We start from the raw sequence: 27,893 nt of genomic DNA on the forward strand, positions 1-27,893 counted from the left end.
TGTGAATGGCTCTGCATAAAGGGCTGTTACAGGAGAAAACACTTGGCCATGCTGTCACCATGACCATTATCAGTTTTGGGGCTTGAGAAAAGTCTGCAAAGGAAACAAAATGATACCACAGATTTAAAATACACTGTATAGGAAGAAATACAAAACCAAAACAGATCACAATTGGCTTTTGTAAATATATAATGAAATGTCAATATAATCTCACCTTCTTTGAGAAATCTGTAGGCGAGGGCATGTGCTTTATGAGAGTCTCCTCTCTTTTGACACAAACCCACATAAACCCTACAGAGAGACTGCAGGAGTTCATGTCCCATAGACTCTTTCTCCGCCTTGATCTTCTCCAAAACCGCTTTCAGAAACGTCTCTGCCAACGACTAAATGAGATGAAAAAAATCAACCAACATTCGACTAAATCAAACATGTATTCAAGTCATGTATTTAATACAAATATTAGGGAGTTAAGACTTGACTGTAGATTAGGTTTAGGAAAACTACTAGACTTTGCATAAACCAAAACCTGGAGTAAACATTTTTACATGATAAATCATATCTACTGTTCAATTTCAGAACATCAGGACCAGTGAATTATGGATTGACTTTTAAAATGAGAAAACTCAAATCCACAGCTAAAGAATTGAATGCACACTAAATAAAACAGAAGATAATAACTGACCTCGTTCACACAAAACTTGGAAATGACAGATTTTTCTTCATCTGTCAGTGAAGGAAGTTCACATTTCCCTTTCAGTAGTGCATCAATCCAGTTTGGAGCTAAAAGATCATCACAGGAATCCTGCAGTGTTTTTAATGCACTACTGATGAGGGATTGTTTTGTGTGTTCAGCATCAAGTCGAGGCTTTTTAGCAGCACTGGGTGGTGGCATGTCTGATGCAGCTCTCTTTGTTCTAATATGAACAAAATGTCATCAAATCACATGACACAGACAATTCTACAGTATAGATAATACACTGGGAATGTGATATTACAGGAAAATAATCAGTATAAATAAAGTAAAACCAGTAATAGAAACTTACTTGTTTGTGTTGGTGTCCTGCATCTTCAAAATGTTTGTATATAAAGTATATTTTTATGAAATATTTCAAAAAGTATCCACAAGCAGTCTTAAATGTCCTGTCGCCAGAAAAAGAGATTGTTTGTGTACTGGTTTTCATGGAAACGGGGCGTGGCTTTGTGACGAGTACTTCTTTTTTGGTCTCTATTGATTGGGTGCGTAGTGGAGAATTGATGCACCAATCAGAGCCGCGGACGCTACCAGAGAGGCGGAGCTTCTAGGATCAACGGGTCATCCTTGTAAAAGTGATGGGAAGTTCGGATCATTTTAGTGAATCGGTTCTTTAAATCTCATTCATGAAAATTAGCGAATCTTTTTTGAGTCATTTAGTTCATCTACATAACCTACGGAGATTTTGCGATGCTTTGTTCACGCGCGTCCAGTAGAAAATGAACGAATCACTCTTTGAGACGAATCGTTCTTCTGAGTCACATTAAAGACTCGTTCAGAATCAAGGAATCGTTCATAACCGACTCATCACTACTCTGCATCATCAGTAATGAGCTCCGGGAGAAACTCCGTGTTCCAGGTGGAGGATGAAGACCCTCTGCCGGGATGGAGCGACTGTAAGACCCCTGTAACGGTGACTTTCTAGTCTTTATGGGTTTTATTCTCTTTGCAACACCGAGTCCCACACTTTGAGAACCACTGAGCTAGGCTAACTAGCCGGCTAACTAATCTTAGCTTCAATAGGTTTCATCCTCAGGTTAATTATTCTACATTTAGTGAGTTATAAATAAATTATAAATATCTTAATAAAGAATAATAGAATGTATTCGTCTTTGGGTCAATTTGTGTCAAATATTCTAAGAAACTAGTAAACACAAAAACAGCGCTAGCAAACCCGGCTAGCATGAGGCTAATGAAGAAACAAGCATTGAAAACAAGCATTTGAACGTAGTAAAGCCGCAGTAAATCACGATTGAGAACAGATAAGTTACTGTTGTAGACTGTCCCGAAGTTACAAACAAACAGTTTACACAATAACACTTCATTAAACTACACTATTTTCACATGATGAGGATAACAGCATTCACTAACAACCAATTTCATTATCGATTCGATTAGTTGTTGCAGCTCTAATAATAAATAATAAACTCAGTGTTTCAAAGAGAATAAAAACCCATAAAGTTTGGAAACTCACTGTTCCAGCAGTCGTACAGTCGCTCTATTAAACATTTTTCTACTATTGAACATCAGGTAGCTGGTAAGTGTGTAAGTAGTAGTAGAATATAGTAGACCCTTTAGACCAGGGGGTCCAAACTTTTTTTTTTCTACTAAAGTCCTGTATTAGATCTGTTTAATATGAATTGTGTGTTGACACGACGTCTCTCCTGAAGGTTGTCGGTTACAAGACGGAGACAAAAGAGTTTGAATGCGTCCAATTTAAATCTCAAGAGGCGACAAATTTGGCAAATGAGAATTTTGACGGCAAACTTTTTACCAGCTATAAAGTGTAATCTATTAATATAAAGGGTGGGTTTGGTCATATGAGGGGATTTCAGTCAGCATCAGGGGGGAATTTTGCTGGTGTCGGCATAAAGACTAACAGCAGTGTGTAAGAGCAGTGTCTCTGTTGTGTTACAGCTCCATCAACACTTTCATCTCATAAGGAGCACGAGACTGAGAGGAACCACCACATCCAGAGTCCACCCACATCCAGCTCAAGTTCCAGCTGTGGAGGAGAAACCAGCTGCAGCTCAAGTTCCAGCTGTGGAGGAGAAACCAGCTGCAGCTCAAGTTCCAGCTGTGGAGGAGAAACCAGCTGCAGCTCAAGTTCCAGCTGTGGAGGTGAAACCAGCACAAGTTTAAAATTCAGTTAAAGCTCCTTCAGCATCTGTGAGTGAATTCCAGATCTACAAGGACACAATATTAACAACACACACACACACACACACACACACACACACACACACACACACACAACAATAACTGTATTTAGTAGTTATATTTGGGGCTGCAGCTATCGATTATTTTATTATCTGAGTATTTTAGTTAATGAATCTTCTCCTCACTTCTCACTGTTTTCTCCTCTTTCCTCCATTTTTTCATTCTGCAGCGTCTTTTACTTCTTACAATCTGACTTCAGTTCATCACCTCACCATCTGTGGCGCTATTTCCCCTTTTCACCTTCTGTGTCTCCAGTATGTGTGTACACATGCTCAGAGTTTACTTACAGGCACACATTCTCCTGTTAGGTTTTTTATAATCACAACCTTTGTGTGGAACTACAGCTCTACTGACTGAACTCGCCGGGAACGCTGCCTGTTCTGCCCTGTTCCATGAAAGCAGCAGCATGTTGGAAACTGGATTATCTGCACTTCTTTTGTACTTTAAGAATTGTGCTGTGCTCAGCAGTAAAACTCAATGGAACTCAAACTGTCTTGTGTTTAATGGTGAGAAAAGTGCCAAAGTCTGCCAGAGACACTGTTCAATTCTCAATTAAATCTCAGGAAATTGTAGACAAGTCAAGACATCAGCAAACTTCATCACTGCTGTGATGCCGAGTGGTGAAGGTGTTGGACTTGAAATCTAATGGTGTTTCCCCACGCAGGTTTGAATCCTGCTCACAGCGTTTCATCAATGTGTGATAGTGATTTCTTGTTAAGTCTTTACTGTGTGAAGTGAACAATGTACAGAAGTGTTTCATGCATAGAAGAAACGTTGGAAACAAACATTATCTGGTTTACTTGAGGTGAAAGTTGTTTTGCTGGGACGAGGAGGAAGAACATTAGAACTCACATTACCTCTTTAGGAAACATGATTCGTCTTGTGCTTTCTACAAGATCCAAAAGGTTCAGAAAGATCTTTTTAAACTTCTTGGACGTTGTTGCCACAAAGTCTTACATACAGGGTTCCTGCGGGGTCTTAAAAAGTCTTGAATTTAACTTGAAGAAACCTGTGGGAACCCTGTACATCATACACAAGGAACTACACGCCAACAGGAACAATACGGTGTCTATAGAACAACATGTTGCAGAGCTCTGAGGTGTTGCACTTTTCAGACAGATTTACTACAGAAATGTATTTTTATAAATGGGTTAATTACACAAGTGTCCATTAGGTGGCAATGTGTCCTCTATTCCTTCCCCATGACAGACTCATAGATCAAAGCCACAGAAAAAGATGATAATGATGATGAAGATGAGGTGTAAAATTACTGGGTTTTAAACTACTCAGCATTTTATACTTTTGAGGAAACATCTGCAAATTGGAAAACAAACAATATTCACTACATGCACAGTTTTGAATCTCTGTTCCAGAGTGTCTTTTACAAAATGTAATCCAGAATTATGAATTTGATGACAGCAGCACAATCTCTTTTCATTGAAGTCAGTGTCAGTGCCTAGTTTTAAGAACTGCTGAAAGCTAATTAGCTGATAAGGTGAATTTGTTTCTATTTTTGTCACTCGGTTAAGATCAGACATGTTATGAAGGACATTCAGAACATTCATTCAGAATATTTAGGAAGTGCGGTATTCAGGTGAGGCAAAAAATCTAACATGATGACTTTTCAATGAGACTTAATGTAATGCCCAAGTGGTGAAGGTGTTGGTTTTGAAATCTAACAAGGTTTCTGTGTGCAGCATTAAAGACTTCTTACCATGTGTCAACTCCAGAGTGTCTATAGTGCAGTTGCTGTTGCTTCTTCTGTTGAGTTCATTATTGTAGTTTGAGCCCCACATCCAACATGGGGCTCAAACCCTCGACCCTGAGATTAAGAGTCTCATGCTCTAGCGACTGAGCTCGCCGACACGTAGTCTGTTCCACCCTGTTCCATGAAAGCACTCAGCCAATGGCACGAGCAGTGTTGGGCAGTAACGTGTTACTGTAACGCAGTTACTTTTATAAAAGGAATGAATTTCGGCTGAAGTGTAGACTACAGTCTAACCTGTTTACAGCAGAGACGCATTGTAGGATTGGAGGATGAACCACTGTAAACACAAAGAAGACGCACTGTGGGCGTGTCTCCGTTTATTCAGGTCTGTGCGGCAGTAATGTCAAGTCGAGGCGAGAGCAAGACGAGTTTCTCAAAGTGGAAATATGCTCATTATTTCACTTTAGTTGAAGACAAAAACTTTTTAGTTAAATGTAAGCTGTGTCTTTTGGTTCGAAGCTCGTATCTACTGCGATAAACAGCAACTCCAATCTGTCGAAGCTCCTCCAGAAACTCCACGCCTCGACGAAGCTAGAAGCTAACCCGGTGTTCTGTTCTACATTGTTGATAGTTTTTATCCTTAAGCTGTGAAAGGAACATGTTTAAGAGCTCAACACAACAGCAGAAGCCACTTTAGTTTGTGATTGTGAATATATTATTCAGCTTGTTTTGTTATTTATTTCAGAAATCCTTGTGATATATTCAGTGTGTGCTGCTCTGACTTTAATAAAATAGTGTTTAAAAATTACTTTGTGTTTAAGTCAGTTTCAAGTCTGTGGTGGTAGAGGAGGATGAGTGGACGTCTCGTCTGTGGCGGTAGAGGACGATGAGTGGACGTCTCGTCTGTGGCGGTAGAGGACGATGAGTGGACGTCTCGTCTGCGGCGGTAGAGGAGGATGAGAGGAGGATGAGTGGACGTCTCGTCTGGGGCGGTAGAGGACGATGAGTGGACGTCTCGTCTGCGGCGGTAGAGGAGGATGAGTGGACGTCTCGTCTGCGGCGGTAGAGGAGGATGAGTGGACGTCTCGTCTGGGGCGGTAGAGGACGATGAGTGGACGTCTCGTCTGGGGCGGTAGAGGACGATGAGTGGACGTCTCGTCTGTGGCGGTAGAGGACGATGAGTGGACGTCTCGTCTGCGGCGGTAGAGGACGATGAGTGGACGTCTCGTCTGCGGCGGTAGAGGAGGATGAGAGGAGGATGAGTGGACGTCTCGTCTGCGGCGGTAGAGGAGGATGAGTGGACGTCTCGTCTGTGGCGGTAGAGGATGATGAGTGGACGTCTCGTCTGTGGCGGTAGAGGATGATGAGTGGACGTCTGGTCTGTGGCGGTAGAGGAGGATGAGTGGACGTCTGGTCTGTGGCGGTAGAGGAGGATGAGTGGACGTCTGGTCTGTGGCGGTAGAGGATGATGAGTGGACGTCTGGTCTGTGGCGGTAGAGGACGATGAGTGGACGCCTCGTCTGTGGCGGTAGAGGAGGATGAGTGGACGTCTGGTCTGTGGCGGTAGAGGATGATGAGTGGACGTCTGGTCTGTGGCGGTAGAGGATGATGAGTGGACGTCTGGTCTGTGGCGGTAGAGGATGATGAGTGGACGCCTGCCTGTGGCGGTAGAGGATGATGAGTGGACGCCTCGTCTGTGGCGGTAGAGGAGGATGAGAGGAGGATGAGTGGACGTCTGGTCTGTGGCGGTAGAGGATGATGAGTGGACGTCTCGTCTGTGGCGGTAGAGGATGATGAGTGGACGTCTGGTCTGTGGCGGTAGAGGATGATGAGTGGACGTCTGGTCTGTGGCGGTTTGGCAGCACTGGGGTTTGGCTCTGAAGCTGGAAACACACCTGCTCTCCGTCAGAAGAAATGGTTTGATCTGCTTCATAAAGTTTGTGCTGAAAAAAATGTATAATAGAAGATGATTAAAGACATTTACCATCACCTAAAGCTCTTTATTTGTACAGAGTGAGAAATGTCCAATGCAGGTCCACGGCCAGTTGAAACTTCTTTGTGGATTCCACCCTCCTAAAGTGTTCATTTCAGACTTTCAGGTAATCATCTCTTTCATGTCACGTCACTGTGAACCTGCACAACTATATTTGTGACCAAACTCATGTGCTTTAAATGTCCTCTGCTGTGGGATGCAGAAATAGTTGTTGCAATATTTATTTTTATTTACCAAATCTCAATAAAGTGATGTTTACATCCCTAATCATATAGAACAATGTTTGCTTTCTCTACACCCATGTCTCATCCAGTTATTAAACAGAGGAACCACTGAGATCATTGTAAAAGTTTTTTTTTTTTTTTTTTTTTTTTAAAGCTTTAAAATTTTAAGCACAGTTTTTATTTATGACCTGTGTAACTCATATAAAACACTGCAAGCAAGAAAAAGAATTACAATAAATGTGTATTTTTTAAATTGAGTTTTGTCTTTATGAGACCATTTATTACTAATTTTAATGTTAAAGTGTTTTATATTAATAGATGTTTGTATCACTTCACTTCTGCCCTCAGACTCTCACTAGTGTACAGAGATGATTGTGGATTAAACATATTAATGTCTGAATGTTAGATTTTTTAAATCTTTCTTCTTATTTAGATCTGTAAAAAAATACCAAGACTAAAAGGTAAATAAAACCTGTTTTCCACACTCTTTATTGTTCTTTTACCAGGTCGTAAGTGTTCCACCTGCTTTACTCCACTCCTACTGCTGTAGCGCCCCCTACCTCCACCCCCACCATTATACAGCCTGCACTTACATTATCACTGCTCATTCATTATTTTCAGATTTCAGTATTTACTCCACACACAATTATCTCTGGAACGTCCCCAAAGCCTTTTATAGTCATATTGCCTTTTATTGGATAGAAGATTATTTGTTTTCTTCAAAAGGGAAATCAGATCTTTACATTTCCAGCACATGTATGATTTTACATGAATGTCAGTCTGTTCTGTCGCCTTTTTTTTTAGTTTACAAAGTCAGGGTTTGGTGGATCCTTCAGCAACAATTCAGCAGCCAAACCTAATGTAAATGTACCAATGCAGATTCATGTCATTTAAAAAGACCTTCATATATCATTATCATCATCATTATTATGTTTAAATTATAATATACAATATGTGTCTTTACAGGCTGGTAGTCAAAGTCCATCTCCTTCAGCCACTGATTCATCTGCATCCAGTCCTGCTGTTTCTTCCAGTTCTGCTCCTTTAACCATTTCTTCCTGGTGTTTTGAGTCACTCAGAGACTTGATATTATTTTACAGTTTATAAATATTGTTTGCTAATATTATATAGTTGTTATGATTCTACTTTTATTAATTATTTTTATCTATTGTTTATTATTAGGTTGTTTTTTTTTTTAAACCCACTTTGGAACTTTTTAATCATAAATGTTTATATTTATTGTTATATACCCCTTACTAATATATACATCATTTAGAAATAGTATTTGTATCTTTGTGTGTTTGCATTATTATAATTTATCATGTGACATTTTTGTAGCATTTTCAGTAATTAAAAATAAAATGTTTTATTGTTTATAGAACAGTGACTCGTGAATTATTCTGTGAACCTGCTGAACCCATTATTATTATTATTATTATTATTATTAAGTAAAATAAAATATATATATATATAACATTAATACAAACCATGTGTCCTATATAATGAAAAAGAGACTTTTGATAAAATACATCAGATACATCCTTTGTAACTTGTCTGGTTAAAAGTGTCCAAAGCTACAAAAAAGAAAAAAAAAAAAAAAAAAAAAAAAAAAAAAAAAAAAAAAAAAAAAAAAAAAAAAAAAAAAAAAAAAAAAAAAAAAAAAAAAAAAAAAAAAAAAAAAAAAAAAAAAAAAAAAAAAAAAAAAAAAAAAAAAAAAAAAAAAAAAAAAAAAAAACAAAACAACAGCCTGCCTGGTTGCAGCTAACATCTTATTAGCATGAGACGCTATCGCGGGAATTGAACTGTGACTTTGTCCCACAATGAGCACTGCAACCAGATACATAACCACTGAGCTATGTGCAGGCAGGACAAGAGAAGAACCCAATCACAGCTTAAGAACTACATCTCTGTACAAGTCCCGCCCCTTCCCAAAGATGATTGGTTGGTTGGCGCTATTAGCACCACCCCCGTGTCTTTTGGCCAACTTATATGCATAATGGGCGTGGTCAACTACCCCATTCATCAATCAGCCCTCTCCCACAAGCACACACATACAATCACATAGATTTTTAACCAGTTGGTAAATATTTCCTGCAGCTGTTTTAAAAGTATTTTCTGCTTATTTTAATGAGTTTGGTTTGCTATTTAACCTGTTAGTCTTCCACACAGAATTTGGGACTCAGCTGAAATTCCCAACCTGACTTTAAATGTTCCTGATAAAAGTGTGCTACATACACAATTTAGATATCTTTGTCCTTCATCTGACATTCAGAAACTTGATATTTTACCGTTTATAAATATTATATATTTGTGTAATGATTCTACTTTTTTTATTTTAATCCTTAATCATTGTAAATGTTTATATGTATTGTTGATGAAGACCCTCTGCCAGGATGGAGCAACTGTACGACCTTTATTAATATAATTATTATTATTGAGAAACAAATCACCCATAAAAGCCTCAAACAGGTGGAAAGGTGATCAGGACCATCAGTACCGGAGTGAAGAGGAGAAAAGCGATGTGTTCCTCATTTATTGTCTAATCCTGATCATTACCATAAAATTCATGTACTTGCAGGAAAAAGCTGATAAATTTGACTAAAAAAAAATAAAGAATAAAAGAGCGATAATATTTCCAGAAATGTTGCAGTGAGCAGAAACGGACCTTCCGGCTAATGGTGTAGGAGACATCATCATTAGCCTCATGCTAGCCGGGTTTGCTAGCGCTGTTTTTGTGTTAACGTTTCTTAGAATATCTGACTAAAAATTTACCAAAAAGACAAATACATTATATTTTAAGGTATTACGATACTTATATTGTATTTATAGCTCACTAAATGTAGAATATTTAGACTGAGGATGAAGACTATTGAAGCTAAGATTAGTTAGCCGGCTAATTAGCCTAGCTCAGTGGTTCTCAAAGTGAGGGCCCTCTAGTGGAGAGTAAAGATATGACAGGTGAGGCGCAATGACCCGCAGGATTTATTTATTTATTTGTTCTTCATTAATGATTTTTAATATGAATAAAGTTCATACAATCAAAGCACCACAAACAAACAATTAGGTACAAGTCACTTATACTGCATACACACATTGTATAGTCCTTAAAAAAGTTACACAGATATTAATGATTAGCCTGACCCAATCACATCTTCAAACATCCCCCCTTTTGGGCTCTGTGTGAGCTTGCAGCATCAGATGAAGGTCATAACTAGTTTTAGGATTCATCAGTCGGGAAGAACGGGAGCTTTGAGGATGGATTGGACTGTAGTTAATATCAACAGTCTGCTACACTGACTCAGGACTACTTTTCGCTTTTCTGATCGTCATCACTGCACCCCGCAACATCGTATATCTGCTATAAATGGACATTCAATGCAACCCAGATGAAGATGGGTTCCCTCTTGAGTCTGGTTCCTCTCAAGGTTTCTTCCTAATCACCATCTCGGGGAGTTTTATGTTGCCACAGTCGCCACCGGCTCGCTCATCAGGGACAAACTTACTTATAAAGAACATATTCACTTTGTCCCACAATGAGCACTGCAACCAGATACATAACCACTGAGCTATGTGCAGGCAGGACAAGAGAAGAACCCAATCACAGCTTAAGAACTACATCTCTGTACAAGTCCCGCCCCTTCCCAAAGATGATTGGTTGGTTGGCGCTATTAGCACCACCCCCGTGTCTTTTGGCCAACTTATATGCATAATGGGCGTGGTCAACTACCCCATTCATCAATCAGCCCTCTCCCACAAGCACACACATACAATCACATAGATTTTTAACCAGTTGGTAAATATTTCCTGCAGCTGTTTTAAAAGTATTTTCTGCTTATTTTAATGAGTTTGGTTTGCTATTTAACCTGTTAGTCTTCCACACAGAATTTGGGACTCAGCTGAAATTCCCAACCTGACTTTAAATGTTCCTGATAAAAGTGTGCTACATACACAATTTAGATATCTTTGTCCTTCATCTGACATTCAGAAACTTGATATTTTACCGTTTATAAATATTATATATTTGTGTCATGATTCTACTTTTTTTATTTTAATCCTTAATCATTGTAAATGTTTATATTTATTGTTGATGAAGACCCTCTGCCAGGATGGAGCAACTGTACAACCTTTATTAATATAATTATTATTATTGAGAAACAAATCACCCATAAAAGCCTCAAACAGGTGGAAAGGTGATCAGGACCATCAGTACCGGAGTGAAGAGGAGAAAAGCGATGTGTTCCTCATTTATTGTCTAATCCTGATCATTACCATAAAATTCATGTACTTGCAGGAAAAAGCTGATAAATTTGACTAAAAAAAAATAAAGAATAAAAGAGCGATAATATTTCCAGAAATGTTGCAGTGAGCAGAAACGGACCTTCCGGCTAATGGTGTAGGAGACATCATCATTAGCCTCATGCTAGCCGGGTTTGCTAGCGCTGTTTTTGTGTTAACGTTTCTTAGAATATCTGACTAAAGATTTACCAAAAAGACAAATACATTATATTTTAAGGTATTACGATACTTATATTGTATTTATAGCTCACTAAATGTAGAATATTTAGACTGAGGATGAAGACTATTGAAGCTAAGATTAGTTAGCCGGCTAATTAGCCTAGCTCAGTGGTTCTCAAAGTGAGGGCCCTCTAGTGGAGAGTAAAGATATGACAGGTGAGGCGCAATGACCCGCAGGATTTATTTATTTATTTGTTCTTCATTAATGATTTTTAATATGAATAAAGTTCATACAATCAAAGCACCACAAACAAACAATTAGGTACAAGTCACTTATACTGCATACACACATTGTATAGTCCTTAAAAAAGTTACACAGATATTAATGATTAGCCTGACCCAATCACATCTTCAAACATCCCCCCTTTTGGGCTCTGTGTGAGCTTGCAGCATCAGATGAAGGTCATAACTAGTTTTAGGATTCATCAGTCGGGAAGAACGGGAGCTTTGAGGATGGATTGGACTGTAGTTAATATCAACAGTCTGCTACACTGACTCAGGACTACTTTTCGCTTTTCTGATCATCATCACTGCACCCCGCAACATCGTATATCTGCTATAAATGGACATTCAATGCAACCCAGATGAAGATGGGTTCCCTCTTGAGTCTGGTTCCTCTCAAGGTTTCTTCCTAATCACCATCTCGGGGAGTTTTATGTTGCCACAGTCGCCACCGGCTCGCTCATCAGGGACAAACTTAATTATAAATAACATATTCACTTTTAATCACCACATTATCTGTGTAAAGCTGCTTTGAGACAATGTTCATTGATAAAAACGCAATAGAAATAAAATTGAATTGAATCAGTGTGGATTAGAGTTTTATTGTATTCATAATTTACACATTTTTTTTAAAATACATTTTTAATGTGTAAATTCTCACTCTTTTCTACCTGTTATTATAGGGCTTTAGTGCTTTTATGGAATAGGAGTTTATATACATATTTAAGGGTGTGCAAAGATGAGTAGTGTTTGTGATCGTATGTAGTGGGCCGATCTGGACCAAAACGCCAGGGCTGATTTTTTGTCCCCGTCCAGTTCTGCCTGGAACCTTCTCAGATAGTTTCCACATCTGTAGGCTAAAGAGAACAGCAATAAGCTTCATTCCACACACTGACTCTGTGGAAGTGTAGAAGTGTGTGTACCTTTTTCACTTTGCATGGTGGATGTGTGTGTGTGTGTGTGTTCTTCTGTAGCACAGTCCAAGTATGTACCTTCTGCATGCGGCTGGACCTGAAAAGAAGTACAGATAAATGTAATGAGGTCGAGTGTGAGTGATTTCCTGGACAGAAGAAAGTTCAGGCTTCCAAGTCTTTCTTCTTTCATCGTGAATGAATCAGTGAATGAAACTAACAGTCTTCTTTCTAAATGAAACGTTTCCTGCATGTTCATGGGACACTGTACTGTAGCGGTGTGTAAGTGTGTGTCACCTCGTCTCATCTTTCTGATCTCATGCCGCTTACAGAATTACACTGGCATTCAGGGACATGCATTAAGCTGGTTTAAATCCTACCGGTCCGATCGTTACCATTTCGTAGATTTAAATGAAAGGCTATCCAGGCTAATGCTAGTAAATAATGGCGTGCCACAAGGTTCAGTTCTAGGACCCCTGCTTTTCACAATATACATGCTTCCATTGGGAAATATTATTAGAAGGCATGGAATTAGCTTCCATTGTTATGCTGATGATACCCAGCTATATATCTCATCAATACCAGGCGATACAGCTCAATTAGCGTGGATAACTGAGTGTGTTAAAGAAATTAGAGATTGGATGACCCATAACTTTCTACTATTAAATTCTGATAAGACGGAGATGTTGCTCATCGGCCCAAAAACCAGTATACAGAAGCTCCAGCATCTCAACCTGCATTTAGATGGATGTCCTGTAACCACTAGTTCAACGGTAAAAGACCTGGGAGTTATTTTAGACAGCAACTTGTCTTTCAAATATCATATCAAGTTACAAAAACAGCCTTCTTTCACATTAGACATATTTCTAAGCTAAGAAACATGTTATCTATAACATATTCCATGCGTTCATGACCTCCAGAATAGACTATTGTAATGCATTACTAGGTGGATGTCCTGCATCATCATTAAACAAGCTTTAGTTAGTTCAGAATGCGGCAGCAAGAGTTCTTACAAGGTCAAAGCAATATGATCATATAACCCCAATCTTATCGTCCCTACATTGGCTTCCTGTTAAGTTTCGAATAGAATACAAACTACTACTGCTTACTTATAAAGAACATATTCACTTTTAATCACCACATTATCTGTGTAAAGCTGCTTTGAGACAATGTTCATTGATAAAAACGCAATAGAAATAAAATTGAATTGAATCAGTGTGGATTAGAGTTTTATTGTATTCATAATTTACACATTTTTTAAAATACATTTTTAATGTGTAAATTCTCACTCTTTTCTACCTGTTATTATAGGGCTTTAGTGCTTTTATGGAATAGGAGTTTATATACATATTTAAGGGTGTGCAAAGATGAGTAGTGTTTGTGATCGTATGTAGTGGGCCGATCTGGACCAAAACGCCAGGGCTGATTTTTTGTCCCCGTCCAGTTCTGCCTGGAACCTTCTCAGATAGTTTCCACATCTGTAGGCTAAAGAGAACAGCAATAAGCTTCATTCCACACACTGACTCTGTGGAAGTGTAGAAGTGTGTGTACCTTTTTCACTTTGCATGGTGGATGTGTGTGTGTGTGTGTGTGTGTGTGTGTGTGTGTGTGTGTTCTTCTGTAGCACAGTCCAAGTATGTACCTTCTGCATGCGGCTGGACCTGAAAAGAAGTACAGATAAATGTAATGAGGTCGAGTGTGAGTGATTTCCTGGACAGAAGAAAGTTCAGGCTTCCAAGTCTTTCTTCTTTCATCGTGAATGAATCAGTGAATGAAACTAACAGTCTTCTTTCTAAATGAAACGTTTCCTGCATGTTCATGGGACACTGTACTGTAGCGGTGTGTAAGTGTGTGTCACCTCGTCTCATCTTTCTGATCTCATGCCGCTTACAGAATTACACTGGCATTCAGGGACATGCATTAAGCTGGTTTAAATCCTACCGGTCCGATCGTTACCATTTCGTAGATTTAAATGAAAGGCTATCCAGGCTAATGCTAGTAAATAATGGCGTGCCACAAGGTTCAGTTCTAGGACCCCTGCTTTTCACAATATACATGCTTCCATTGGGAAATATTATTAGAAGGCATGGAATTAGCTTCCATTGTTATGCTGATGATACCCAGCTATATATCTCATCAATACCAGGCGATACAGCTCAATTAGCGTGGATAACTGAGTGTGTTAAAGAAATTAGAGATTGGATGACCCATAACTTTCTACTATTAAATTCTGATAAGACGGAGATGTTGCTCATCGGCCCAAAAACCAGTATACAGAAGCTCCAGCATCTCAACCTGCATTTAGATGGATGTCCTGTAACCACTAGTTCAACGGTAAAAGACCTGGGAGTTATTTTAGACAGCAACTTGTCTTTCAAATATCATATCAAGTTACAAAAACAGCCTTCTTTCACATTAGACATATTTCTAAGCTAAGAAACATGTTATCTATAACATATTCCATGCGTTCATGACCTCCAGAATAGACTATTGTAATGCATTACTAGGTGGATGTCCTGCATCATCATTAAACAAGCTTTAGTTAGTTCAGAATGCGGCAGCAAGAGTTCTTACAAGGTCAAAGCAATATGATCATATAACCCCAATCTTATCGTCCCTACATTGGCTTCCTGTTAAGTTTCGAATAGAATACAAACTACTACTGCTTACTTATAAAGCACTAAATGGTTTGGCTCCCATGTATCTCTCCAGTCTTCTAACACGCTACAATCCATCCGCTCCCTGAGATCTCAAAACTCTGGGCTTCTAGTAGTTCCTAGAATAGCAAAGTCCACTAAAGTTGGTAGATCATTCTCACATTTAGCTCCTAAACTCTGGAATAGTCTTCCTGACAGTGTTCAGGGCTCAGACACACTCTCCCAGTTTAAGTGTAGATTAAAAATCTTTCTTTTTAGCAAAGCCTACACATAACATACGTCTCACATCATAAGCTTGTGCTCCAGAACATCTGATCACATGCACATTATCAACTTGTGCTGTTAATATCATGAACAGCAGCTACGCTAATTTCTCTCCACTGCTTTTCTTTCTCTCCCCATCCCGAGGCATCCTGAGGTTTGGCCAGCTCCAGTCACGTCCCACCTCATAAAGATTACGGGCAGATTATGGGTCTCATCAACGCCTTGGGTGGTTCCATAAAATTCTGGAGTAAGAACGGGAGCTTTGAGGATGGATTGGACTGTAGTTAATATCAACAGTCTCCTACACTGACTCAGGACTACTTTTCGCTTCTGATCATCATCACTGCACCCTGCAACATCGTATATCTGCTACAAATGGACATTCGGTGCAACCCAGATGAGGATGGGTTTCCTCTTGAGTCTGGTTCCTCTCAAGGTTTCTTCCTATCGCCATCTCGGAGAGTTTTTCCTTGCCACAGTCGCCACCGGCTCACTCATCAGGGACAAACTTACTTATAAAGAACATATTCATTACATCTAAGGGAGTTTTTCCTTGCCAGAGTCACCATGGCTGCTCTTCAGGGATAAATACACACCATTCACCTTAACTGTTGATTTCTGTAAAGCTGCTTTGAGACAATGTCTGTTGTGAAAAGCGCTATAGAAATAAACTTGACTGGACTTGACTTAATATCTCGCCCATCACAGCAGCAGTTCCTGTCCTTTTTAAGCCCTGAGCTTTTTAACAGGAGCAACATTCTCATTTTAAAAGATCCGTCTTATTTTCTCTTGTATATTTAGTGTCGCTCATTAATAAAGAAAAAATGCTTCTTATCCGATTACTCGATTACTAAAATAATCGATAGCTGCAGCCCAAAATATAACTACTAAATATAGTTATAGAGTGTGTGTGTGTGTGTGTGTGTGTGTGTGTGTGTGTGTGGTTAATGTTGTGTCCTTGTAGATCTGGAATTCACTCACAGATGCTGAAGGAGCTTTAACTGAATTTTGAACTTGTGCTGGTTTCACCTCCACAGCTGGAACTTGAGCTGCAGCTGGTTTCTCCTCCACAGCTGGAACTTGAGCTGCAGCTGGTTTCTCCTCCACAGCTGGATCTTGAGCTGCAGCTGGTTTCTCCTCCACAGCTGGAACTTGAGCTGCAGCTGGTTTCTCCTCCACAGCTGGAACTTGAGCTGGATGTGGGTGGACTCTGGATGTGGTGGTTCCTCTCAGTCTCGTGCTCCTTATGAGATTAAAGTGTTGATGGAGCTGTAACACAACAGAGACACTGCTCTTACACACTGCTGTTAGTCTTTATGCCGACACCAGCAAAATTCCCCCCTGATGCTGACTGAAATCCCCTCATATGACCAAACCCACCCTTTATATTAATAGATTACACTTTATAGCTGGTAAAAAGTTTGCCGTCAAAATTCTCTTTTGCCAAATTTGCCGCCTCCTGAGATTTAAATTGGACGCATTCAAACTCTTTTGTCTCCGTCTTGTAAACGACAACCTTCAGGAGAGACGTCGTGTCAACACACAATTCATATTAAACAGATCTAATACAGGACTTTAGTAGAAAAAAAGTTTGGACCCCCTGGTCTAAAGGGTCTACTATATTCTACTACTACTTACACACTTACCAGCTACCTGATGTTCAATAGTAGAAAAATGTTTAATAGAGCGACTGTACGACTGCTGGAACAGTGAGTTTCCAAACTTTATGGGTTTTTATTCTCTTTGAAACACTGAGTTTATTATTTATTATTAGAGCTGCAACAACTAATCGAATCGATAATGAAATTGGTTGTTAGTGAATGCTGTTATCCTCATCATGTGAAAATAGTGTAGTTTAATGAAGTGTTATTGTGTAAACTGTTTGTTTGTAACTTCGGGACAGTCTACAACAGTAACTTATCTGTTCTCAATCGTGATTTACTGCGGCTTTACTACGTTCAAATGCTTGTTTTCAATGCTTGTTTCTTCATTAGCCTCATGCTAGCCGGGTTTGCTAGCGCTGTTTTTGTGTTAACTAGTTTCTACTAGTTAGAATATTTGACACAAATTGACCCAAAGACGAATACATTCTATTATTCTTTATTAAGATATTTATAATTTATTTATAACTCACTAAATGTAGAATAATTAACCTGAGGATGAAACCTATTGAAGCTAAGATTAGTTAGCCGGCTAGTTAGCCTAGCTCAGTGGTTCTCAAAGTGTGGGACTCGGTGTTGCAAAGAGAATAAAACCCATAAAGACTAGAAAGTCACCGTTACAGGGGTCTTACAGTCGCTCCATCCCGGCAGAGGGTCTTCATCCTCCACCTGGAACACGGAGTTTCTCCCGGAGATCATTACTGATGATGCAGAGTAGTGATGAGTCGGTTATGAACGATTCCTTGATTCTGAACGAGTCTTTAATGTGACTCAGAAGAACGATTCCTCTCAAAGAGTGATTCGTTCATTTTCTACTGGACGCGTGAACAAAGCATCGCAAAATCTCTGTAGGTTATGTAGATGAACTAAATGACTCAAAAAAGATTCGCTAATTTTTATGAATGAGATTCAAAGAACCGATTCACTAAAATGATCCGATCTTCCCATCACTTTTACAACGATGAACCCGTTGATCCTAGAAGCTCCGCCTCTCTGGTAGCGTCCGCGTCCCTGATTGGTGCATCAATTTTCCACTACGCAACCAATCAAAAGAGACCAAAAAAGAGGTACACGTCACAAAACCGGCCCCATTTCCATGGAAACCAGTACACAAACAATCTCTTTTTCTGGCGACAGGACATTTAAGACTGCTTGTGGATACTTTTTGAAATATTTCATAAAAACATACTTTATATACAAACATTTTGAAGATGCAGGACACCAACACAAACAAGTAAGTTTCTATTACTGTTTTTACTTTATTTATACTGATTATTTTCCTGTAATATCACATTCCCAGTGTATTATCTATACTGTAGAATTGTCTGTGTCATGTGATTTGATGACATTTTGTTCATATTAGAACAAAGAGAGCTGCATCAGACATGCCACCACCCAGTGCTGCTAAAAAGCCTCGACTTGATGCTGAACACACAAAACAATCCCTCATCAGTAGTGCATTAAAAACACTGCAGGATTCCTGTGATGATCTTTTATCTCCAAACTGGATTGATGCACTACTTAAGGGGAAATGTGAACTTCCTTCACTGACAGATGAAGAAAAATCTGTCATTTCCAAGTTTTGTGTGAACGAGGTCAGTTATTATCTTCTGTTTTATTTAGTGTGCATTCAATTCTTTAGCTGTGGATTTGAGTTTTCTCATTTTAAAAGTCAATCCATAATTCACTGGTCCTGATGTTCTGAAATTGAACAGTAGATATGATTTATCATGTAAAAATGTTTACTCCAGGTTTTGGTTTATGCAAAGTCTAGTAGTTTTCCTAAACCTAATCTACAGTCAAGTCTTAACTCCCTAATATTTGTATTAAATACATGACTTGAATACATGTTTGATTTAGTCGGATGTTGGTTGATTTTTTTTTTTCCATCTCATTTAGTCGTTGGCAGAGACGTTTCTGAAAGCGGTTTTGGAGAAGATCAAGGCGGAGAAAGAGTCTATGGGACATGAACTCCTGCAGTCTCTCTGTAGGGTTTATGTGGGTTTGTGTCAAAAGAGAGGAGACTCTCATAAAGCACATGCCCTCGCCTACAGATTTCTCAAAGAAGGTGAGATTATATTGACATTTCATTATATATTTACAAAAAGCCAATTGTGATCTGTTTTGGTTTTGTATTTCTTCCTATACAGTGTATTTTAAATCTGTGGTATCATTTTGTTTCCTTTGCAGACTTTTCTCAAGCCCCAAAACTGATAATGGTCATGGTGACAGCATGGCCAAGTGTTTTCTCCTGTAACAGCCCTTTATGCAGAGCCATTCACATCGTGTGCAAAATGAAGGCATACGGAAAGATGTATTATTTGCTCAGCAAGTTTCTGCACTGGGATACAGTAAGTAGCTGATTCTCATCACAACAGTTATCAGAACAGTCATTAAACATTATTTTTCAACTGAACTTTTCATGTGTTTTACTGCATTCTTAATCTACTTTTCATTTCCAATGTCCACGTCATCTATGGAGCAAATTCATTATAAATTCATGTTGAATTAAATCAATAAATATTTAATTTCTTTCTTAAAGAATTCAAGCTGAAAGTGTTACAGGACATCACTATTTTACTCTTTTTTTATTAGTGTGAGTAAACGCTGATAACCAGCAGCAACGAAACTGCACTTAACTCCAGCGTTAATGATGCTGTTTATGACAAAATGATCAGATCAGTGCAATAAACATGCAGTCTAATAAATCTGTATTTCATAATATACTAATAAAGGAAGTGATATAGATCCATGTGACACTGTGCTCACTACTGAATAAACAAACTAAATCTGTGCCTCAAATTACACACTCATGTACTATTCTAGATCATTATTTACCTCTGCTACTGTCTGATACATAAACCCTTTAGTAACGTGCTATTTTGCACGTGTATTTAAATCTTGAAATCATTTGGAGGTTATTTTCTAGGACTCCTCCTTACATAAGAGTAATAAATGGAGGTTATAAAAAGAGCAGAATGCACAGTTAGAGCTCTACCTCACTATTTCAATCATCTGCACTTGTGATTGGTTGTGATCTTTTAGCTATGATCATATTATTGTAAACATTTTTTCATTGATCTGGTTTTTAAATAAATGATGTATTTTCTGCCAGGAGCCTCCTGGAGACATCTACAGAGCCATCACCAGCACACTGAAGGCTCTTCTGAAAGACAAAAGTCTGACTTTCCAGAAGAGCAGTTGGTATGGTGATGATCTCTGTCCTGCTGCCTGGGACTACGTCTTCAGCCTGGACCTTCTCTGTGCACAACTGGGCTGGATTTGGACCGTCTCCCATGTTATACGGTACTGAATGTGAAACTGCTTCAACGTGTTTAATTCTCATCTTTCTAGTTTTTTTAAACATTTAATAAATTGCAAACGGGCAAATGTGAGACTCATATGAGACAGTGTTTGTCCCCAATACTGCAAATTTTCCATTCTTGTTGCATAAACTTACAACTGATGGTATTCTATTACTGCTACAAAAACACTTAATATGTCCAATGTTTTATTTATCAGAAAAAGTGTTTGGCTCATCTTGAACACGTGGCTGAAACAAACACAAACAGAGGAAACACAGTTCAGAAACGTCTCTGTAGCAGCAATATTCAGGCTACTTGGTAAGTTTCCTGTAAATCCTGTTTTAGAGCATTATCTCACATTATTTCTGGATTCTTCTGTTTTTCACGCATCTTCTTTATCCATCTCAATCAGGGCGACTTGGCCAAAATGGCCTTAAGGAGAACGTGGCAGCATCAGTGGAGGATCTGGTGAAAAGCATAACTGAGTTCAGGGGACAAAATGGTATCATTAAAGGATCAATTAAACAAGTCCTTTATCAATCTTTATCTTTATTCTCTGATTTTTAGTTCTCAATCAACAGGAAAGTGCTTCAGCAAGTCCTAATGTTATGATGGATTTTGTGTGCAGCTTTGCCGTGGGAGGTGCAGCTCGCAGTGGTTTATGCCACTCATGATTTGGCACCCAGCAACCCCAAAGTCGCTCTGAACGCTTTACAATCATGGAAGAAAAACCTCACAAAGCCCGTTCCTCCAGCCGTCCCCAAGTGCCTGAAGCAGATCAGCTTTATTTGTTCTCACATAAACTCAAGAAAAATTATTTCATTAAATAATGTGTAATAGATTTTTTATTATTTTTTTGTACATAAATAAATAAAATACATAATAGATCTGCACAGTGTTATTGATTGATTGATTCTCCCATTGCAACATTAGCTGCATTTTGAGATACTTGCAGTTGTGGTTGAGATTTTGAGGTACTTGTGACCTAAAAACAACATGTTAAGATTCTGCCATCCTTTATTTGCCCTCATGCCAATACAACCTGTATGCATTAATTTGTTCTTATGACCACAAACATTATAAAAAAAAAAAAAAATGTATATCTAAACATTGGAAATGATATTTAATGGAAGCTAAGAGGTTACATAATGACTTGACATGGGAAGGGACGCATCCAAATTGTTGTGGAAATAGAGAACATAATACAACTTCATTTACAATTTCCAATAAAAAGAATAAATCTGAATGCGATGTTTGCTCAATATTCCCTTTTTCACTTATTAAACCTTGAGGTGGTTTTGTGGGCGGGGCTTAGGTGCAGGAGAAAAGTACCTCACTACGTACATCACGAGCTGCTCTTCAGGTTGCCTACTAACATGGCAAACGTTAGCACATGCACATACTTGTACACAGACCTGACACATAACATGGGTCTGTTCACTGTTTCCTTTCTGTTTGTACAATTGCACTTATGACAGCTGCAGAAAAGGAGACGACACAAACAGTTTTCTTTATGTTTAGTGTCTGGTCGTTAGCTAGCAGTTAGCTAAATTACACGCTAAAACATTAGCGTTAAATGATATTACAATTCAGTTGTTGTCCAATTTCTGAGTAGGTACGCATGCATGACAATTTTTAGACAGTTTAGCAAATCATAACAAAACACAAGAGTTTCTTTACTCTTACCTGATATGAATTGTGCTCTTTTGATGATCGTTTCAGTCCAGTCCGCTTGTTTCCTTGTGTTTAAGCACATGGTTTTTGTTCTTCTGGCAGCAGGTATGAGATAACATTTAAAATGAGATCCTGTACTCCATCACAAGATGATGTTCGTGTTCCTTGTGAATCGACTCAGTGCAGGTTTGAATTTTTTCCCTGTGCTGGTTTGTATTGGCCGCCTCCAGCTGGCGCCGTGACGTGATCATGCCGTCGGTACTAAAAGGGTCTATGAGAGGTTCTTTATTTCATATACTTTATATGCCATTGGACAGTTACGTGTCGATTTGAAAAGCTTGGCTCTGATTGGTGGAATTGAATGAACTGCAACATTTAGTTTGAACTACAAAAGAAGTATGATTATATCATGATTGCAATTGGGCACTAAAGTGACAAAATGAAGAAATCTTTTCGATGCTTGAAGAAGCTGAATAAAAATAATGATGTAACACTAACTTTTCTTTTACTTTTTTAAAGGAAACATTACACAAAATGTTATTTTCCACAGTGTTTGTCAGGACCTTTTCACCTTAATTCTGTGCAAATATTATTAATCCTGTTTTGTTGTCTAGTTACAGTATATATATATATAAAATGTTAATCAAAATGTCACCAGACCAACTCATCGCTTTAACCACACACTAGACTTAATAATATCCCACGGAGCAGACATCACTAATATAGATATTTTACCTCAGAGTGATGACATCACAGACCATTACCTCATACTGTACACACTACCGGTAGAGCAGATTAGCCGTGTTTCACCATGTTATCGACATGCTAGGACTATTGTTTAGACCACTAAGGACAGATTCATAAATTAGCTGCCTGATTTATCTCAATCTCTCACTAAACCCATAACTGATAATAATCTTGATGGAATGACTAACAACATAGACCTTATCCTCACTAGCACATTAGACACCGTTGCCCCCATCCGGTTAAAAAAGTTTAGAGAACAAACACCTGCACCTTGGTATAATAGTCATACGCATGCCCTGAAGAGAACAGCCTGTAATGTGGAGAGAAAATGGAGGAAAACTAAATTGGAGGTATTTAGAATTGTGTATAAAGACAGTATGCTCAGCTACAGAGAGGCGCTAAAAGCTGCTAGAGCTGAACACCTGAGCAAACTCATAGAAAACAACAAAAACAATCCCAGGTTCCTTTTCAGTACAGTAGCTACATTAACAACAAATCAGGTATCTGAAAAATGTGTTCCATTACAGTTTAGTAGTGAGGACTTTATGAATTTCTTCACTGAAAAAATAGATAGTATTAGAAAAACAATTGTGGCAGTTCAACCTCTAACAGCATCTCCTGACACAATCTCACCTAAAACTCCACAACTACACTGTTTTACATGTATAGGACAGGAAGAGCTGTATGATGTTATTACTAAAGCTGATTCAACATGTCAGTTAGATCCAATTCCAAATAATCTATTAAAGGAAGTGTAACATACAGCTGGTGAGCCTCTTCTCAATATTATTAACTCCACACTATCTTTAGGTCACGTCCATAAATCCCTCAAGTTAGCAGTTATTAAGCCCTTCATTAAGAAACCTAATTTGCATCCAACACGCTATCAAATTACAGACCCATTTCAAATCTCCTATTTATGTCTAAGATTTAAGAAAAGATTGTCGCTGCCCAAGTACGTTCCTACTTACAAGAGAACAAAATCTTTGAAGAGTTTCAGTCAGGTTTTAAGGCCCATCATAGCACAGAAACTGCTCTAGTTAAAATCAATAATGATCTGTTTTTAGCTTCAGACAAAGGCTTCATCTTGCTGTTAATTTTACTAGATCTTAGTGCTCCATTCGACACTATAGATCATGATCTCCTCCTAGATCGCTTACAAAATTACATCGGCATTCAGGGACAGGCATTAAGCTGGTTACCATTTTGTAGACTTAAATGGAGAGCTATCCAGGTTAATGCTAGTAAATTATGGCATGCCACAAGGTTCAGTTGTAGGACCCCTGCTTTTGACAATATACATGCTTCCCTTAGGAAATATTATTAGAAGGGATGGAATTAGCTTCCATTGTTATGTTGATGATACCCAGCTATATATCTCATCAAAACCAGGCGATATAGCTCAATTAGCTCGGATAACTGAGTGTATTAATGAATTAAAAGACTGGATGACCCATAACTTTCTACTATTAAATTCTGATAAGACTGAGATTTTGAAACCAGTACACAGCATCCAGCATTTCAACCTGCATTTAGACGGATGTTCTGTAACTACTAGTTCAACAGTAAAAGACCTGGGAGTTATTTTAGACAGCAACTTGTCTTTCAAAATATCATATCAACCAAGTTACAAAAACAGGCTTCTTTCACCGTAGAAATATTTCTAAGCTAAGAAACTGTGAGCTAAGTGAGCTAAAAAATATTTCTAAGCTCACAAGGTCGAGGAAATATGATCATATAACCCCAATCTTATCGTCCCTACACTGGCTACCGACTACAAACTACTGCTTCTTACTTATAAAGCACTAAATGGTTTGGCTCCCATGTATCTATCCAGTCTTTTAACACGCTACAATCCATCACACTCCTTGATATCTCAAAACTCTGGACTTCTAGTAGTTCCTAGAATAGCAAAGTCCACTAAAGGCGGTAGATCAGGGGTGTCAAACTCCGACCAGCGAGCCAAATCTAATTATATTTGGCCCACAAGATCATATCAAATGTGTGTTAGAGCTGGCCAGCCAGTGTATAGCGCATACACCGCTAATACTACAAATCCCAGAATGCTTTGTTAGTGCGTTGGGCATTAGTCGAGACCGCCAAAGCGCCCCCCTCCTTTTCTGTTTACAATCATCGGTATCCATGCTACCAGTATCCTTGAACAAACTTAATCCACCCCTCCCCAAAAATGGCCAAATGAAAGATGGAAAACAGGAGCTTTCAAGACAGGTGGGAGGCAGATTATCTGTTCACGAATGTAAAGGACAGACCTGTTTGTCTCGTGTGTGCGGAGCCACCATGGCTGTAACGCAAGAACATAACATAAGAAGAGACTATGAAATGAAACACCGACAAGTACAAGTACCTGTACGTAAAGCACAAGTTCCAGAAGGTAGAGGAGATAAAGAAAAGTCTGGTTTTAACGGCAGACTATGTTCACAAAAGCAAAATCACAAAGTAAGGCTGCTGTAAAGGCTAGTTTTACTGTGGTAGCAGAGATTGCTAAATCAGCCCAGCCCTTTAATGAGGGAGAGTTTGTCAAAAAGTGCATGGTCAAAGTTTGTGACATCGTGTGCCCAGATAAAAAGCAAGCATTTTTAAATGTGAGCCTGAGCAGAAACACCGTAGCTGAGTGTACATGTGAGCTTGCCACCAATCTACATAAACAGCTGATGAAAAAGGGAAAAGATTGTATTGCATACTCCCTTGCTGTGGATGAGAGCAGCAACACATCTGATACTGCCCAGCTGTCAATCTTCATCCGTGAAGTGGACTCGAGTCTGTGTGTTACAGAGGAACTTTTGGTATTAAAATCAATGCATGGCACAACCACTGGAAAATAAATTTTTGAAGAGGTATGCAAATATGTAAATGAAATGAGGCTGCCTTGGGATAAACTTGTGGGACTGACGACAGATGGTGCGCCCACGATGTGCGGTCAAAAGAGTAGGCTGTTGGGCAGGATTCGGGAGAAGATGCGGGAGAAACATGCAGGTGAGCTTACAGTTTATCACTGCATCATACACCAGGAAGCGTTGTGTAGCAAAGAACTGAAAATGGAACGTTATGAGCAGCATAACACGAGTAGTTAACTTCATAAGAGCCAAAGGTTTGAATCACCGCCAGTTCAAGTCTTTTCTGGAGGAGTTTGGTTCTGAATACACAGACGTGCCCTATCACACAGATGTGAGATGGCTAAGCCGAGGAAAAGTACTGAACAGATGTTTTGAGCTGCGTGAGAAAATCGGTCAGTTTGAGGAAAGCAAAGGGAAAGACACAACAGAGCTCAGGGATGAAAAGGTTCTGTGTGAGTTGGCATTTCTGTGTGACATCCTGAGTCATCTCGATGTGCTCAACCTGCAGCTTCAGCTGAATTTACCCGCCGATGTGCCAATTTTCAAGCCCAGAAATACAGATTTGAACTGCTCAGTAATCTGTTTGTGGTTGACGTGGAAAGCGCATCAACCATCCTCCAAATGCAGCTGATTGAATTCTAGTGATGACACGCTCAAGTCAAAGTACGACTCTGTGTGTGCTGCACAGTTTCCATGTTTCCTTCCCGACACACTGCTCCAACTCCGTGCCCAAGCTGCTCAAACGCTCTCTATGTTCAGCAGCACATATCTGTGTGAGCAACTGTTCTCTTTATTGAAGATGAACAAAACACCACTCAGGAGTCGTCTTACTGATGAACATCTTCACTCCATCCTGAGGATTTCTTCAGCTCAGAGCCTAAACCCAGACATTGATGCACTTGCATCTAAGAAGAGATGCAGGTATCTGGCTTCAACCAATCAGAGTAAATCAGAATGTAGCAAACTGAGCTTGAATGAATGTTATCTTTATGAATGGACTGTTCATAGTTAAAAGATATTTTTTTTTATTGAAGGATATTATTATTATTTTTGGTTGTTTTGTTGTTGGCCAGTGAAAAAAAAAGTTTTAAATAATAAAGGAATTTAAAAAGGCTATAAATAGAGAGAGAAATAAACAAATACCACTGATGTGTGTTTTATTTCAAAATAAATTTTTCATGTGTTTATAATATCAAACTTTGGTTGTTCCAGATTCAATGTTTACGCAAAACTAAAGTTTGTTTCCTTATGAAAAGGTTTAACATTACACATCTGGAGAGAGTCGCCAGAGTCGCCACGGCTGTCCATAAGGGATAAATGCACACCATTCACCTTGACTGTTGATTTCTGTAAAGCCGCTTTGAGACAATGTCTGTTGTGAAAAGCGCTATAGAAATAAACTTGACTGGACTCAATCTTCTTCTTCTTCTTCTTTTGGCTTCTCCCATTAGGGGTTGCCACAGTGGATCATCTGTCTCCAAACCCCCCTCTCCTCCACATCTGCCTCTTTCAACCCAACTACCTGCATGTCTTCCCTCACCACATCCATAAACCTCTTCCTTGGTCTTCCTCTTTTCCTCCTTCCTTGTGGCTCCATCCTCAGCACCTACCTCATCTTGTCTCCAAAGCGTCCTACATGCGCTGACCCTCTAATAAACTAATTTCTAATCCTGTCCATCGTCGTCACTCCCAACGAAAACCTCAACATCTTCAGCTCTGCTACCTCCAGCTCCACCTCCTGTCTTTTACTCAATGCCACTGTCTCTAAACCAAACATCATGTCTCACTACAGTCCTATAAACTTTCCCTTTCCCTCTCACAGATACTCTTCTATCACAAATCACTCCACACTCTTTTCCACCCACTCCACCCTGCCTACACTCTTTTCTTCACTTCTCTAACACACTCTCCATTACTTTACACTGTTGACCCCAGGTACCTGAACTCCTCCACCTTCTCCACCTCTTCTCCCTGCAACCACACCACTCCACTGCCCTCCCTCTCATTCACACATGTACTCTGTCTTACTCTTACTGACTTTCATTCCCCTTCTCTCCAGGCGTACCTCCACCTCTCCAGGCTCTTCTCCACCTGCGCCCTACTCTCACCACAAATCACAATATCATCTGCAAACATCATAGTCCAGGAGACTCCTGTCTGACCTCGTCCCTCAACCTGATGCAGCT

At 39.1% G+C, this 27,893-nt stretch overlaps 2 protein-coding genes and 2 long non-coding RNA genes across 8 annotated transcripts; 3 read left to right on the forward strand and 1 right to left on the reverse strand.

Annotated features, from left to right (window-relative positions):
* Positions 1–2,080: 2,080 nt before the first annotated feature.
* LOC124379763 lies at positions 2,081–4,695 on the forward strand. Its single transcript, XR_006924510.1, has 3 exons — positions 2,081–2,288; positions 2,669–2,920; positions 3,141–4,695. It is a non-coding gene; the product is annotated as an uncharacterized LOC124379763 (long non-coding RNA).
* Positions 4,696–6,400: 1,705 nt separating this feature from the next.
* LOC124379770 lies at positions 6,401–8,417 on the forward strand. The gene is made up of 3 exons (XR_006924524.1): positions 6,401–6,778; positions 7,701–7,757; positions 7,863–8,417. It is a non-coding gene; the product is annotated as an uncharacterized LOC124379770 (long non-coding RNA).
* Positions 8,418–12,215: 3,798 nt separating this feature from the next.
* On the reverse strand, positions 12,216–17,933 carry LOC124379755 (nischarin-like). 5 transcript variants are annotated; one of them, XM_046840316.1, is made up of 4 exons: positions 17,742–17,932; positions 16,447–16,734; positions 12,557–12,644; positions 12,216–12,490 (listed from the first exon to the last, which is right to left on the reverse strand). In XM_046840316.1, the coding sequence occupies exons 1-4, from the start codon at positions 17,823–17,825 to the stop codon at positions 12,357–12,359; spliced, it is 594 nt and encodes a 197-aa protein (XP_046696272.1). In that variant the 5' UTR covers positions 17,826–17,932; the 3' UTR covers positions 12,216–12,356. The 5 variants fall into 5 exon arrangements, 3 of the variants coding, with proteins under 3 accessions (XP_046696272.1, XP_046696273.1, XP_046696274.1); XM_046840317.1 differs by having other exon boundaries at positions 17,759–17,931; XR_006924500.1 differs by lacking the exons at positions 12,216–12,490; positions 12,557–12,644; positions 17,742–17,932 and adding exons at positions 13,750–14,029; positions 14,096–14,205; positions 17,112–17,319.
* Positions 17,934–18,218: 285 nt separating this feature from the next.
* On the forward strand, positions 18,219–21,223 carry LOC124379744 (little elongation complex subunit 1-like). The gene is made up of 7 exons (XM_046840294.1): positions 18,219–18,360; positions 18,490–18,721; positions 19,026–19,194; positions 19,317–19,477; positions 20,242–20,432; positions 20,649–20,749; positions 20,844–21,223. Exons 1-7 carry the CDS (start codon positions 18,338–18,340, stop codon positions 20,996–20,998), a joined length of 1,032 nt encoding a protein of 343 aa, XP_046696250.1. The 5' UTR covers positions 18,219–18,337; the 3' UTR covers positions 20,999–21,223.
* The last annotated feature ends 6,670 nt before the right edge of the window (positions 21,224–27,893 follow it).

The sequence above is a fragment of the Silurus meridionalis genome, chromosome 26 (genome assembly GCF_014805685.1).
Source record: "Silurus meridionalis isolate SWU-2019-XX chromosome 26, ASM1480568v1, whole genome shotgun sequence".
Taxonomy (NCBI): Eukaryota; Metazoa; Chordata; class Actinopteri; order Siluriformes; family Siluridae; genus Silurus; species Silurus meridionalis.

Excerpts from the sequence above, each read along its gene's own strand:
- LOC124379744 (XM_046840294.1), top strand. The coding sequence starts at position 18,338 with ATGCAGGACACCAACACAAACAA. Across the intron at positions 19,195-19,316 it reads CTACAGATTTCTCAAAGAAG|ACTTTTCTCAAGCCCCAAAA; the intron begins GTGAGATTATAT and ends TTTCCTTTGCAG. Across the intron at positions 19,478-20,241 it reads AGTTTCTGCACTGGGATACA|GAGCCTCCTGGAGACATCTA; the intron begins GTAAGTAGCTGA and ends ATTTTCTGCCAG.
- LOC124379755 (XM_046840316.1), bottom strand. The coding sequence starts at position 17,825 with ATGATCTCCGGGAGAAACTCCGTGTTCCAGGTGGAGGATGAAGACCCT. Across the intron at positions 16,735-17,741 it reads ACTGTAAGACCCCTGTAACG|CTCCATCAACACTTTAATCT; the intron begins GTGACTTTCTAG and ends GTTGTGTTACAG. Across the intron at positions 12,645-16,446 it reads TTAAAGCTCCTTCAGCATCT|GTCCAGCCGCATGCAGAAGG; the intron begins GTGAGTGAATTC and ends ACTTCTTTTCAG.